The 15,979-nt window shown below is 31.9% G+C and overlaps 1 protein-coding gene across 1 annotated transcript; it reads right to left on the bottom strand.

The window, feature by feature from the left end:
- Positions 1–932: 932 nt before the first annotated feature.
- LOC132748493 (uncharacterized protein K02A2.6-like) lies at positions 933–2,600 on the bottom strand. Its single transcript, XM_060738131.1, has one exon. It carries the CDS (start codon positions 2,598–2,600, stop codon positions 933–935), a length of 1,668 nt encoding a protein of 555 aa, XP_060594114.1.
- Between the last annotated feature and the right edge of the window lie 13,379 nt (positions 2,601–15,979).

Genomic DNA, 15,979 nt, shown 5'->3' with positions numbered 1-15,979 from the left:
TCATGTTGGAATAATATATAAAAGATAAGATAAACTTTAATAAAATTTTAGTTTTAAGTTCATTTTTTGTGTTAATTATGAAGTTTAAATTATTAAACAAAATTAAATCTTATTAAAATAGACATTTAATGCTTGCATGATAGACAAGGGCTTGTCACAGAATCCACATACCAAGTATTATGAACCTAGATTTTTTACTATTTGAGTTATAGTTGAAGATTCAGTTTTCATAGAATAGAAGGAAAGACAAATTTAGTAAACCTATAGTGCCCTCTAGTGAGACAAGTACGGTACTTACAGTAAACAGTAAAATTATTGTTTTATGTGTGTTAATTTGGTGTGGATGCAGAGAATACGAGATGTTGATACTATGAGTTTATTTCTAAGACTGTTTAACAATATGTAGTTATATAATTGGTCAGTACACTAAGTAGGCGGAGCCTAACAATCAAGTTTAAAGTTACTGCATGCAATATATATTTAATGTAGAATTAAATATGAAACAATATATATTTAATGTAGAATTAAATATGAAACATCTCCCTTCTTTTAAAAACAACAACAAGAAATTTCTAAAGAATCTCAAGGCAAATAATGTTGATATCACTTGTATCTGATAGATGTAAATGTCTGTTTTATTGCCATGATAATGTTCTCAGTTCTATTCCTCCACAGATGTTGTAAAATGTCAGCAAATTATTTATGGCTTATCTGTGAGGTAGAATGTCCATTTAATTGATATCTGAATTCACGCTAGTTCCATGGTGTATCATTACACTAATAGTCACTATAAATTCACACTGATCTCAAGAATGATAATATTGTTTCTTTGTACTGTAGAGATATTTGTATGCAAAACTATACATAAACACATATTTCATTTTAAGAGGCAATATAACATTGTTAAAATAACATGTATAAGTAACAAATTTCTACATGGTAAGTTTATGAGGTTTTTTAACACAACGACCTGATCTTGTTTTATATTCATTGTCTGCATTCTCAGACAGGGGTGATTGATGTTTGACAGGCGAAGTTTGTTTTGGTGTCTGGGACTGTAAGACAACAGGGGATTTTTGAGAATTAGCGTCTTGACCTGGTGTCAATATTTTATTGGCAGGGTCATATGTACTAGGGTTATGAACTTTTGTGTTATAAGATTTAATTTCTAAAGGTGGTTCGTGTAATGAATTATTTGAACTGTTCTCAGTTTCAGAAAATGGTTGTTCATTTGATTTTAGTAGATGGTATCTATTTCGTCTATATATTGCACCATCTTTTGTTCTTACATCATAAGATCTGTCATGAACTTTATGCATAACTTCTGCAGGTAACCAACTTTTTCCTTGCCTAATTCTAACACCTTCTCCAATTTCTAGAGGTTTGAGGGTTTTAGTTGACCTGTCATTATAATATTTTGACCTTTGTTTAGCATTAAACATGCTGTCTCTGATAACCTGTGTGTCAGGAACTTTGGGATCAAGTTGCTCTGACATTAATGGCAATGTCGACCTTAACTGTCTGCTCATAAGCAGCTGTGCTGGAGATTTTCCACAGGGTAAAGGGGCATTGCGATATTCCAGCATCGCAAGATAAGGATCTTTTCCTGCTTGTTTTGATTTTGTAAACAGATTTTTGACAGTTTTGACAGTGATTTCTGCCAAACCATTGCCTGATGAATGACCTGGGGATGATGTAACATGAGAAAAATCATACAGTTTTGTGAACTGTAAGAAACTTTCTGCACTGTAACAGGGGCCATTATCTGAGAACAATACTTCAGGTATTCCATGCCTGCTAAAGAAGCTTTTCAATTTGTTAATGACTGTACTAGATTTTGTACTTGAGATTTGACTAACTTCAAAGTACTTGCTGTAAGCATCAACTAATAACACATAATCTGAATTATTCCAATGAAAGAGATCTGTAGCACAAATTTGCCATGGCCTATCAGGTATTTTATTTGGTCTCAGGGGTTCCTTTGGGTTTGAACACCTATGCTCTATACATATAGGGCATTCCAGGACTTTTTTCTTTATGTCTGTGGCCATGTTTGGCCAAAAGAGCACGTTTCGAGTTCTATTTAAGCATTTTTCTACACCTAAGTGTGCATCATGAATAATGTCAAGCATGAGTGATCTGAGCTCTGCTGGAACTAGAATTTTAGTATTATTTAAGATGACACCATCTATAACTGATAGTTCATCTCTGAAATTCCAGAATTCCAGAATACTTTGAGGGCAATCTGTTCTATTATTAGGCCATCCTTCATGAATAACTGATGAAAGAATTTTCATTTGTAGGTCAGATTTGGTTGTTAACCTAATTTGTTCCATTTTTTGGTCACTCACTGGTAAGTTCGACATTATTGTGTGTACATGTGTTTCTAGATTAGCCGATTCGGCTATTTCTGGGCATGTGTCTGGTAAGAATTTCCGAGACAAACAATCTGCTAGGGGTATATCTTTCCCGGGGATGAAAACTACATCAATATCATACGGCTGCAAATGCAGTAATATGCGCTGCAGTCGTGGAGGTGCTGAGTTCAAGCCTTTTTTCCATATAGCTTGGAGAGGTTTATGATCACTTTGACATGTCATACGTTTACCGTAAATGTACTGGTGGAATTTTTTACATCCGAAAAGGATAGCTTACAATTCCTTTGCAATTTGGGCATAATTGACCTCAGTAGGGGTAAGTGACTTTGATGCAAAACCAACTGGTTTACCCTCCTGCATGAGTACTGCAGATAAACCATACTTGGACGAGTCGACTTGAAAAGTAATTTCCTTATTTGGGTCAAAGTAAGAGAGTATTGGACCAGGGCTTTGTGTAATAATGCTTTTAACCTGTTGTAGGGCATTTTCTTGGGGTGCATCCCAGCTAAAATCTACATCTTTAGATAGAAGCTGTCTCATGGGTGCAGTTATTTCTGAGAGTTTGGGTGCAAATCTCTGTAAGTATGTGACCATGCCTAGCACTGTTTGCAATTCCTGTTTAGAAGTAGGAGATGGCATCTCTGCTATGGCCTTGACCTTTGCAGGATCTATTTTTAAACCTTGATCAGTAATTAAGTGGCCAAAGAAAGGTAACTCTGTTTTCCCTATTTCTGTTTTGTCGGGATTGAGCTTGATACCTATTAATTGGCATCTTCTCAAGAGTCTGTCCAGATTTTGGTCATGTTCTGCCCTATCTTTGCCGTAAACAACAATGTCGTCAACAATTGTTCTTACTCCTGGCAAATTTTCCAGACACTGTTCCATTTTTGCACAAAATGCATCATTTGCATTCTTTAGGCCATATGGGAGTCTTAGGAATCTGTATCTTGCAAAACAACTGTTAAAAGTTGTCAAGTAAGATGACTTTTCTGTTAGTTGGATAGACCAATAACCACTACATGCATCTAATTTTGAAAACACAGTAGCATTTGACAAGTCGGGCAATATGTCGTCGATAGTCCTATTAGGGTAATGAGGTCTTTTGATGGCATTGTTTAGATCTTTCGGATCTAAGCATAACCGTAAAGAGCCATTAGGTTTTTCTACTACAACTAGACTATTTACCCAGTCTGTAGGTTCTGTGACTTTCGTAATAATACCTAAGCTTTCCATTCTGTCAAGCTCTATTTTAAGTTTGTCACGAATGGCAATATGAACTCTGCGTGGAGGGTGAACTACTGGTGTGACATTGTCACGCAACTGTATTTCAAATTCCCCTGGAAATTTTCCTATTCCGTTGAAAACATCTGAGTAAGTACTGAGCACTTGCTCCTTTGTGATAGGCACTGTGCACGTATTTGACAAAACTAACTTAATTAAGTTTAATTTAAGGCATGTTTGAAGACCTAGAATGGGGCTTGAATGTGTATCTACTATGTAAAACTCTTCTGTAGAGATTTGACCTTTATATGTACAAGGAAGATTGATACAGCCATCAACTTTGAGAGGCTGACCATTGTATACGGTTAATTGCTTTTGTGTTGGAAGTACAGGACCTAATTTGCCTAATGATCTGAATATTGACCTTGGGAGAACATTGACCTGAGCTCCTGTATCAATTTTCATATTAAGTTCTGTTGAGCAGACTTTGACCTTAGCAAATGCTTGATTTGTTGTGCTGTCATGCTCAACTGTATAGACATACATGTCATTATCATGACTGGGTAGGGGACAATCAAGATCATTTGTGTTAAAATGTGTTACCTCATTAACATTTTTGCTTCCTAAATCCTGTTTTCTTTTCCTACACACTTTTGCGAAATGATTAAACTTTGTACAGTACAAACACTTTTGACCCTTGGCTGGGCATGTATCACGTTTTAAATGGTAAGTCCCACAGTTATTACAGTTATTTGTATTTCCAGTAGGTACTCGTTGATTGTATCTAGTGCTGTGTTTGCTGCCATCTGTCTTCCTGATTTGCGTCCGAAACTGCTTAAATGGTGCTGCTGCTGTTGCTGCTGAGGATTTCTTGACTGCTTATATCCCTTAGCTGTGTCTGACTTAATGCATAAGTGCGAGACAAGTCAATACATTTTTCAAGTGTCAAGTTTGATCCTTCATTTATGAGTTTCTCTCTTATCTGGTGGGAACGTACACCAAATACAATGTGATCACGTATCATCTCGCTTTGTATCTCTTCTGCGTAGCCACAGTCCTTTATTAGTAATTTCAAATCTGTGACGAACTCTTCAAAGGTCTGTCCTTCAGATTGTATACACGATTTAAATTTATACCTTGAGTAAATGTGATTCACTTTGGGTGCGCAATATGTCTCGAAACCTTGATAATATGTCTGAAGCAGTTTTCTTTCTTCAGCTGTAACTGTCCAGGTTGAAAATATTTGGCGACCCTTCTCACCAACCCATAACATTAAGTAATTGCATTTTGCCTCCTCTGTTTTCTTCTCTAGTGGCCCTCCAAACATAAAGTCACAATGTTCTTTAAACTTCTTAAATGCAGTTGGCAAGTCTCTGGCTTCCCAGTCAATTCTTGGATTTGTTGCTGAATCCATCTTTTTACAATGGTTATAAATCCAGAATACGTTTAATTCCTGTTATTTTAATTATTATAAATAATTAAATCCTTTTATTCTGACACCATGTTTTATGTGTGTTATTTTGGTGTGGATGCAGAGAATACGAGATGTTGATACTATGAGTTTATTTCTAAGACTGTTTAACAATATGTAGTTATATAATTGGTCAGTACACTAAGTAGGCGGAGCCTAACAATCAAGTTTAAAGGTACTGCATGCAATATATATTTAATGTAGAATTAAATATGAAACAATATATATTTAATGTAGAATTAAATATGAAACAATTATCTTCTTTTAATAATTGATATTACCGTATAAAACAGACAATTTTTGCATAGTACCTTTTTTTAAACACAAAAAAAAAATTCTTTTAATTTTTTATCCTACATTCCATGTTTAAAATTAGGAAATGTCAATTGTTATCATCACACTTTTCAGTATAATTGAATTTTATCACACGCCCGTGCTGATTTTGCGACTCCATAAATATGGTATTGCACAGCTGTGCATATATTTTGACGTGACGTCATTAGCGTTATACAAACATAGTGTAAAGATGCCCTAAATGTAAGCGTTAAACTATAGGCGCGTCAATGAAAAATGACTCTTTTTTTCTGACTCTTTTTTCACTTTAAACGGTATTTATTTTGCACAAAAATATCAAAATATTAATGTTATAATGACTTAATGCCTAGCTGTAACATGATGTACATGTTGTCTAGTATAACGTTTAAAAGTCCTACTTAAACATGATTGTTATTAGTCATATAAAATATTCATACATATAAAAAAAGAACACAAATAACACTTGAATATTATTGTATTTGATTGTCTTTAAGACATATGCTGCATATAGTTATATATGTATATAGACATAATATAGGCAGAATGAAACTGTGTAATAGAATTCTTTTTAAACTTTTCTTAGAATATAACAGAAACATTTTAAGCAGAAAAGTATTGGTGATCTATCATTAAGTTTGTTTTCAAGTTATTTTCTAAATAAATCTTTGATTCTCATATAAAATACTGCTTACTGCATCACAAACGTATTGAGAAAGACTATAATTTCCATGCTGTGTGTGATAAGAGTAATAAATTATCCAGATCTCGATCAGGTAATGGTGGCGTTGCCCTTTTATGGCATAAGCGTTTTGATAATATTGTAACGCCATTAAACATTGACGATGACAGAATTGTAGGTTGGGTTGAACCAGTATATGTATATATTTCAAATATACCTACCATGTACTAATCATTCACTGAACTCCTTTGTAAATTACATTAATAAACTATATGATTTGTATTACATGTATTCACAATATGGTATGACTATGTTTATTGGTGACTATAATTCACAATGGAATAGCTTAACATCTCGTCACAGTTATATGCTTAAGTTTTTAACAGATTGTAACTTGATAGCTGTGAATACGTTACCAACATGTTATGGTGCCACATGTTCATATGTTTCATATGATGATCGTTTTTCAACACTTATTGACTATATATGTTTACCTAATGAAGTGCTTGATCTTGTGTCTTATTGTGAAATCATGGATGATAATAGTCTAAATGTATCGAGGCACCGACCTGTTGTCATGTCTATTCATATATATGTAGAACCAAGTATGCTAACAAATTTAAGCAGTAATGTGTATAATATTAATTGGAAGAAAGCATCTAATGATAGCATTGTGCAATATCAGTCTTTATTATTATCTGACAATGAATTTATTGAACTTGAATATTGTGACTTCGATAAAGATGGTATTGATTGAGCATACACAGTGATTTCCGCTAGTTTATTGAACAGTGCGTGTCAAGTGTTACCACAGAAACGTTTTAAGGAATATTTAAAACCCTTCTGGAATGACGAACTATCGTCCTTACACAAGAAAATGCTATTGCTACGCGAGGAATGGTGTCGTGATGGGAGACCACGTAGAAACGACAATGTATTTTACGTTAAATATAAATCATCTAAACGAGACTTTCGCAAGATGCTGAGAAAATGCTCAGAGGATTTTCTTATTCAACAGGACAACGAGTTGGATAGAACTGCAGAAATCGATTCAACTCAATTTTGGAAACTAGTGAATTCCAGAAAACGAAAGAGTCCATGTAAAATGACTGAAGGTATAAACTTCAACGGTAAAATAATAAGAGACCGAGAATAAATTTCAAAAGAGTGGGGACTGTATTTCCAATCTTTGTATACATTTAATGAATCCCAAGAATATGATGAATATTGGAAGCAGTCAGTGACAGCGACGGTAAATGAAACACTAGGGCGTATCACAACCGATAAAACAGTACGTGTGCTTCCAGATACAGTTTCTGAGGCTATACAGACCCTGCCAGTAGGAAAAGCATGTGGTGAGGATAATTTAGTGTACGAACATTTAATTTACTCAAAAGACATTGTTTCTAGAATTTTATCCAATATCTTCACACATATGCTTAGGATTGGCTACATTCCAGACGATATGAAAAAAGGCGTGATTATAACCTTACATAGAGGAAATAAAAGGAAGGATGATCCCAATAACTATCGTGCTATAACATTATCATCAGTAATTTTGAAATTGTACGAGCTTGTATTGTTATCAAGATGTAAAAATACTTTACTGGAAAAACTTAGTTCTCAACAAGGTGGTTTTCAAGAGAAACTCGGTTGCTTGATGACGTCATTTCTATTACGCGAGAGCATATTGTTTGCCCGTGAAAACTCTTCTAAGTTGTACGTGTGCTATTTAGATGGACGTCAAGCCTTCGACAATGTCTGGCATTCGGGATTATTTTACAAACTGATGCAGTGTGAAGTAGACAATACAACAATAATCTCCATTGTCGAAATGTATAAACGAGTGACTAGCTATGTTAAGTATCAAGGTATCAAATCAGACAGTTTTTCCGTATTACAAGGAACTAGACAAGGAGGGAAAAGTTCGCCATTATTTTACCTCCTCTTCATTGATGGGTTGATAAAGGAATTAGAGAAGTGTGGATATGGCTTTTGTGTATATGACCTAAATGTTTCAACCCCAGCTGTAGCCGATGATATGGTCCTAGTGTCATTGTCGAAATGTGGTATGGACAAAATGCTCGATATATGCTCCAATTATTCCCGTCAATGGAGATATAACTATAATGTCATGAAGTGTGGAATAATTATTTATAACGAAAGAGATACAGAATCAAAAGATAATCGTGTGTTCAAATTAGGAAATGAAGTGATCAAAGAAACAAAAAGTTATAAACATTTAGGCATAGAGACTGAAAAACCCTCAACACAAAGAAACCAATATTTGATGCAGGGAACAAACTTCGCGACACTTTGCTAAGCATTCATAATAATGGCATAAATCCTCAACTTTTAAACCCAATCACCTCAAGAACTATTTATTGCTCTGTTGTCATTCCTCGTGCATTGTATGGTTGTGAACTTTGGAATAGTTACTCGTCTACAGATATGCAACAGCTGGAAATTTCTCATAGGTTTTGTGCGAAATTCATTCAGGGACTCAAACCAAGAACTCCAACAGACTTAGCCCTGAATGCAATTAACCTCAATGATATTGAAACTATCATAAATTACAGGAAGCTTCAATTTTTCGGACAACTGTGTCGTTTACCTTGCAGATATTTGGTAAAACACGTATTTATCAACAGACTGACCAAATATCTACTCTTTGATAAACAAATATTTGGATTTATCCCTGACATTTATAGCCTGCTTCAAAAGTATAATCTTGAAGAAGTAGTGATAACTTTTGTGAATTGTGGTATATTTCCTTCTAAACAGTCTTGGAAATCGGTACTGATAAAAACTGTTTTACAGAGAGAGAAATGATAGATTTGAAAGGTTGCTCTCAAAAAGGCAAGAGCTCCAACGGATTGTTCTGTCTGATAGTCCATCGCAACTGTGGAAAGTGGCCCGACATAATCCGAAACAACAATATATTTGCTCCCTCTTGTTAGACTTAATTGGTACTTGTTTGACACCAAACTATATTTCTTTATGTAAAAACTGTGAACTTTTAAACGATAGTGTTGTGGCGCATGTGATATGCTTTTGTACAAAACACTCTGCAAGGAGAAAACAATTATGGGATGCAATAATTCAATCGAAAGGCATGGATATATTCTTATCCCTTACAACAACAACAATAGAAAGTCAGTGCTGGCGCGTTGTTCAGTTTGCTGCAGATAATGATGGGAAGATATTGCACAATTATAGTATTGCAAAATGCCTATACAAGTTGTTCAAGTATATATAATTGCATTATTGTGAGACATTAATGTATAACGTCTTAAACACTGATATGATCTCATAAAAACTATCATTATCTATCTATGTTTTTATAATTTGTTTTTTTTCCTCGGTTGGAAATAATTCATCGTAATTATATAACAGTATGATAGGTATTGTAACATTGAATGTCGTCTTTTCTTAAACACCATCAATTTACAGTTGGTTATATTCCTAGAGTACCTTTAAATACTCTAATAACTTAGTCATCATTCTGCTATTTCGTTTCGAGTAAAATTTTGACAGAAGTAACCGAAGAAAGATATGAATAAACATGAATTCTCAAACTAAACTTTAGCAATTAAATATATCTTTTGTATCCTGTATACTTTATAATTTGATAGTCAACTTCTAGTTTTTGCAAAGTAAATACAAATACGATGTGGTTTTTATATAAATGAAGTCTGTTACATACATTTTATGTCATCCTATGAGATAAATGCAGATATCAGCATATCTCCATATATTTATTCGATTATAACAAATGATATTTGCTTAGATGTTATGATTTTTAATTTATTGTACATATGCCATGCTTTGTTATTGTTCGTTTTGTAAATATGTTTTGCTCTTCAATATTGGAGGAATAAAAAGTATCTATCTAATATCATTTACAGACAAAGGCATTACATTACATTGTACTGCAATGGCTTCCTTTATTTTATGTAAGGGTAGCATAAAATATGGAACTGCATGAATTCATTAATTGAGCAGACTCAAAACCACAGAAATATCTTTTATTTTTTACATAATTTCAATGTGTTGAAATTAGTGAGATAATACAAAAAAAAAACAATTTATAGCAACAGTCCCAATTTTATTAAAATATTACATCTTTGATACAAACTACATGTTAGTTAATACAACATATATAATAAATATATCCAAAGCTGAGACCAGATTAATTTTTCAAGTGGTCAATAAAAAATATATTATCCACAAGCAGTGATAATTACCAAAGAACTTTGTTGTCACCTAAAGAACAAAATAGAGATTCATTTTACTTTTTAAAAAATTGTTGCGATTTTAAGCTGCTAAATCATGTTATGAGTTTGTTGTTTTTGGGTTTTTTGTATTCACTCAAAATTTTATCATATGTGGTTCAGCATAGATAAATTCAACATAGGATAATATAATTTCATAACTACACAACATAGCAAGTCTGAGCCAGGGATCAGATTTGTTTTTTAAATGTCATAATAAAACCTTTGTCCATATCCTTTTTCATAATGGTATATAAATATGTTAAACAGCAAGGCTGGTGGTAAATTACTACAAGAACGAGGTAGCAGCTCTAAAACTTAATAAATTTCTTTCCAATTTCTGCATACAAAAATAACAAAAAATGTCCAATGTGACAATACTGAATTATCAATATTCTGAATAAACAATATATCACTAACAGACTGATGAAAAAAAAAGACTAGGATAATAATAATAATAAAATATGCAAAAACAAATAAAATTAAGTTGGTCACAGTTCCTGAGTAAGCTGTTTGGTCACAAAAAAAGAAATAAAGAACATGTATATAATGTTATCATGAAACATAACTAGCCAAGTCCCAAAGCTTTTAATGAATAACAAACAATACAACAATAAACTTTTCTTAACATAGAAGGTCACTTAATTAGAGGTCACAAGGTCATTAAGAGGTAAAAAAAAATGTTTCTTTCTTTGTTATATAATTATATGAAAGCTGTTGTTTAAAGAATGAACGCACTATATTTATTCTGTTTCTTTGTTAAGCTGGTTTTTACACAGATTTGATCATATTTTTGATCATTCCATCTAACCAGCTAATACCTTCACAAGTGACATACTTCTATCCCATGTTTTCTGAATCAACTGTTCAAGAAAAACAAATGACCATTACTATGATTAGACTTAATGTACAAGATCAAATTTTGTCAAGGAGGAATTTCACCTTGCACAAGGACTGGTTATGACCAATGTTATAATTATTCACAGAGTAATACAGACAGACAGACAGACAGACAGACAGACAGACAGAAAAAATAGAATATACTCTCAGATCTATATAAGTGAGGATCATAAAAATGTCATGTTAGAATAATATATAAAAGATATGATAAACTTTAATAAAATTTTAGTTTTAAAGGCACATAATGCCTCAGAAATCCATATTTTATGAAATTTTTTAGAAATGTCAAAAATGTGTTTAAAAATGTTTTAATAACGGATATAGAGCATGTTAAACATCTGCAGACAGTAGCTCTGAATCTGTAGCTATGTATCATAAAGGTAGCAAAATGTAAACAAAGTAGAATTTTGACTTCCATAAAAAATACTTATTCACTATAATTAACAAACAAAAGAAGCAAAGAAAGTTCATTTAAATGGCAAATGAGTATTTATTGGAAACTGTCACATTGATACCAAAATTTTAAAGTTTTTGTGAAATAAAAATAATAACATTTCTGAGGCATAATGGACCTTTAAACAAAATTAAATCTTATTAAAATTGACATTTAATGCTTGCATGATATACAAGAGCTTGTCACAGAATCCATTTATCAAGTATTATAAACCTAGATTTTCTACTATTTGAGTTACAGTTGAAGATTCAGTTTTCATAGAAAAGAAGGAGGGACAAATAGTAAACCTACATTGGCCTCTAAAGATACATTTGAGTATGGTGCTAACAGTAAACAGTTTATATTATCTTCTTTTAATAATTGATATAAAACAGACAATTTTTGCATTGTACCTTTTTAAACACACACAAATTTTTTTTCCCAATTTTTTATCCTACATTCCATGTTTAAAATTAGGAAATGTCAATTGTTATTATCACAATTTTCAGTATAATTGAATTTTATCACACGCCCATGCCGATTTAGCAACTCCATAAATATGGTATTGCACAGCCGTGCATATATTTTGACGCGACGTCATTAGCGTAATACAAACATAGTGTAAAGATGCACTAAATGTTAGCATTATACTATAGGCGGGTCAATGAAAAATGACTCTTTTTTCACTTTAAACGGTGTTTATTTTGTGTATGTGATAAATAGAATATTAAAATAGGTAAGTTCATTACTGAATTTATTGAACTCATTGAATAAAATAATATAATGCGCACCAGAGGTTCGCAAAATATATAATTTTATTCAACTTGTGCAATAAATTCAGTATTGAACTTACACTCATTCAATATCCTCTAGATACTTAATAAACAGTCAATAGATTGAGTAGTATTAGAATTAGGTCATTCTCCAAGAAAGTACATTCTGGCCTGATGCCGTATTGTAGATAGCTTTAAGATTTTAGTTTAAGAAAAAAAAAAAATAATATAAGAATTTTGTTCAGTAAGCACAATCAATATTTTTTCTTTAAATCAAATAAATATACAAATATAATTTGCTTTAAGCATTAAATCCACATCTCATCAGTTACAAATACATATTGCGTAGTTACAAAAATACCAAAATATTAATGTTATAATTACTTAATGCCTGTAACATGATGTACATGTTGTCTAGTATAACATTTAAAAGTCTTACTAAAACACCATTGTTATTAGTCATATAAAATATTCATACTTATCACCCACCCAAGTCGATTTTGCGACTCTGTAAAAATGTATTGCACAGGCACATATTTTTACGTGAAGTCATTTGCGTTACACAAACATAGTCGAGCTAAATGTTAACGTTATACTTTAGACGCGTCAATGAAAAATGACTCTTTTTTCACTTAAAACGGTCTTTATTTTGGGTATGTGATAAATAGAATATCAAATTCGTGTAAGTTCATTACTGAATTTATTGAACTTGTTGAATAAAATAATATTATGCGCACCAGAGGCTCGCATTATATAATTTTATTCAACTTGTGCAATAAATTCAGTATTGAACTTACACTCATTCAATATCCTCTATATATAAAAAAAGAACACAAATAACACTTGAAATTAGTACAGTATTTGATTGTCTTAAAGCCGTACAATTGTATGCTGCATCTAGTTATACATGTATATAGACATAATAATTATAGGTAGAATGAAACTGGGTAATGGAATTCATTTTAAACTTTTAAACATATAACAGAAACATTTTAAGCAGAAAAGTATTGGTGGTATATCATTAAGCTTGTTTTCAAGTTATTTTCTAAATAAAACTTTGATTCTCATATTACTGCTTACTGCATCACAAATGTATTAAGATTATATATTGAATCTGTATATATCAACACGATACCATATAAATATTTCTATTTGTTACAAATTTCTTTAAATAGACCAAAATTAGGGGAGCCCACTGAAGTTTTTGACGTCACAGGACTGGAAATATTTTCATTTTTTTATTTTTATACCATTTGATGAAAATCTATACAAAAACAAGAGCTGTCGGTAGGACAGCACGCTCGACTATTCTAAGTGCTTGATAGTAAAACAGCCTTGATAATGTTAAATTTTTTAAGTTCACAAAAGGGCTAATTTTTTTATATAAATTCATGTTATAAGCCTTAGAGAGAGTCTAATTATACAGTATTGGCTTGACTATTCTAAGAGTAATGTGACAAGGGTGTTTTATTGAGTATAATAATACTAATTACCTATGAATACATAAATATGACAGAAAAGGTACAAAGGCTTGTTATTAAGATGTTTTATCAAGTAAATCACTGCTTTATTATTATGAATGCATAAATTGTCCCAAAAAAGGCACAAACCCTTCAGTAGTTATGGAGATAACAGCTTAAAAGCAAAACTTTACCATGAATTTCTAAGTTGAAAAAGGGGAGAAAAATCAGCCTAAATGCAAGATAGAATGGATCTTTGTCAGTGACCTACAATTATGACCCTAAATGCATATGTGAAGTTTTAAATAAATATCTTTAATAGTTATTGAGATATGTAAAACTTGCATGCAAACATTAACCAAGAGACTAAGTAGAATAGGGGATATGAATCAGCCTTAATGCAAGATAGAGTTATGGAACTTGGTCAGTGACATACAATTATGACCCTCCAATTATGACCCTAAGTGCATGTGTAAAGTTTCAAGTAAATATCTTTGAAGACCTTTAACCAAAATTTCTAATTTTCAAAGGGGCAAATAATTCTGCAAATATTGCACACAGAGTTATGCAATTTTGCAAACTGATGTACATTGTTACTATAAAAAAGTATTTTAAATTTCAATTGAATATCTAAAGCAATAATTGAGATATTTGACTTTACATAAAAACTTTAACCAAAATTTCTATGTTCCAAAGGGGCATAATTCTGTCAATATTGTAGGCATAGTTATCCAACTTGTCAATCTGATGTACCTTGTTTCTATAAATAAGTATTGTAAGTTTCAATTGAATATCTCAAGCAATAATTGAGATATTTGACTTTACAAAAAACTTTAACCAAAATTTCTAAGTTAAAAAGGGGCATAATTCTGTCAATATTGTAGGCAGAGTTATCCAACTTGTCAATCTGTTCAACCTTGTTACTATAAATAAGTATTGTAAGTTTCAATTGAATATCTCAAGTAGTAATTGAGATATTTGACTTTACAAAAAACTTTAACCAAAATTTCTAAGTTAAAAAGGGGCATAATTCTGTCAATATTGTAGGCAGAGTTATCCAACTTGTCAATCTGATGTACCTTGTTACTATAAATAAGTATTGTAAGTTTCAATTGAATATCTCAAGTAATAATTGAGATATTTGATTTTACAAAAAACTTTAACCAACGCAGACGCCGACGCAGACGCTGACGCCGGGGCGACTACAATAGCTCTCATATATATATATATCTAAAAACCTATTAACTTGTGTGCAAAATTTCAGTTCATTCACTCACTACGATTTTCCAGAACAATTATCTTTATTGTACAAATTCACAAAAGGTATGAAAAGCCTTGTAATGCTTTGACCTCAAATTAGGCTTGAATCACATTAAATATTGACTTTCAATTATTTCAGAGTATATTACTTTTATATCCCTTTCATAATATTTCCGTTCTAAGTGCCCAAGTTGATATCTATCTACGATTATCATATATTATGTATTTATGCTTTGCACCTTAACAGAGCTCCTTTAAAGCTGCATGCCTCCAGATGAACCAAAATATTTCAAGAAAATCAATATTGAGAAAAATGCACTAAACTTTTAAGGAAGGAAAAAACATTCAAGATCCAAGTTATATTTTACATGTTATATGCGGTTAACACTGATTTCGCAGTATTTTATCACCAAATTTCTACTGCGTTACTAATGCACTAAGGGCTGTTTTTGCATATGTTGACCACTATTTGGTAATTTACGTGTAAGTACCGATTGCAATATGTAAATTACTTTATTTGTTCACCTCACATTATTTCACTTTTAAATACATTTTTAAAATTTTCATGAAAATTATCATGAATCTGGAGATGTGCTGCTTTAACACATAAACTTGAAAATATAGTTATTACAAATCAACTTTAAAGTTTATAAAAAAATAAAAAATAAGATAAATACATAAAATCCAGCTTCAAAATGGAAATTTGACCCAAAAAAGTTGCATTTTCACAAACTTTGTTTTGACTGAGGAAACTAAGAAAAGGATGTCAGTGTAACTGTGACCTAATAACCCAAAAAGCAATAGAGGTCATATTA

This window comes from Ruditapes philippinarum, unplaced genomic scaffold, assembly GCF_026571515.1.
Source record: "Ruditapes philippinarum isolate M1 unplaced genomic scaffold, ASM2657151v2 ctg2437_1_1_1_1, whole genome shotgun sequence".
Taxonomy (NCBI): domain Eukaryota; kingdom Metazoa; phylum Mollusca; class Bivalvia; order Venerida; family Veneridae; genus Ruditapes; species Ruditapes philippinarum.
This window is presented reverse-complemented; position numbering and strand designations above follow the sequence as displayed.

Bases quoted from the DNA above. Each gene is read 5' to 3' on its own strand.
- LOC132748493 (XM_060738131.1), bottom strand. From the start codon at position 2,600: ATGACATGTCAAAGTGATCATAAACCTCTCCAAGCTATATGGAAAAAA.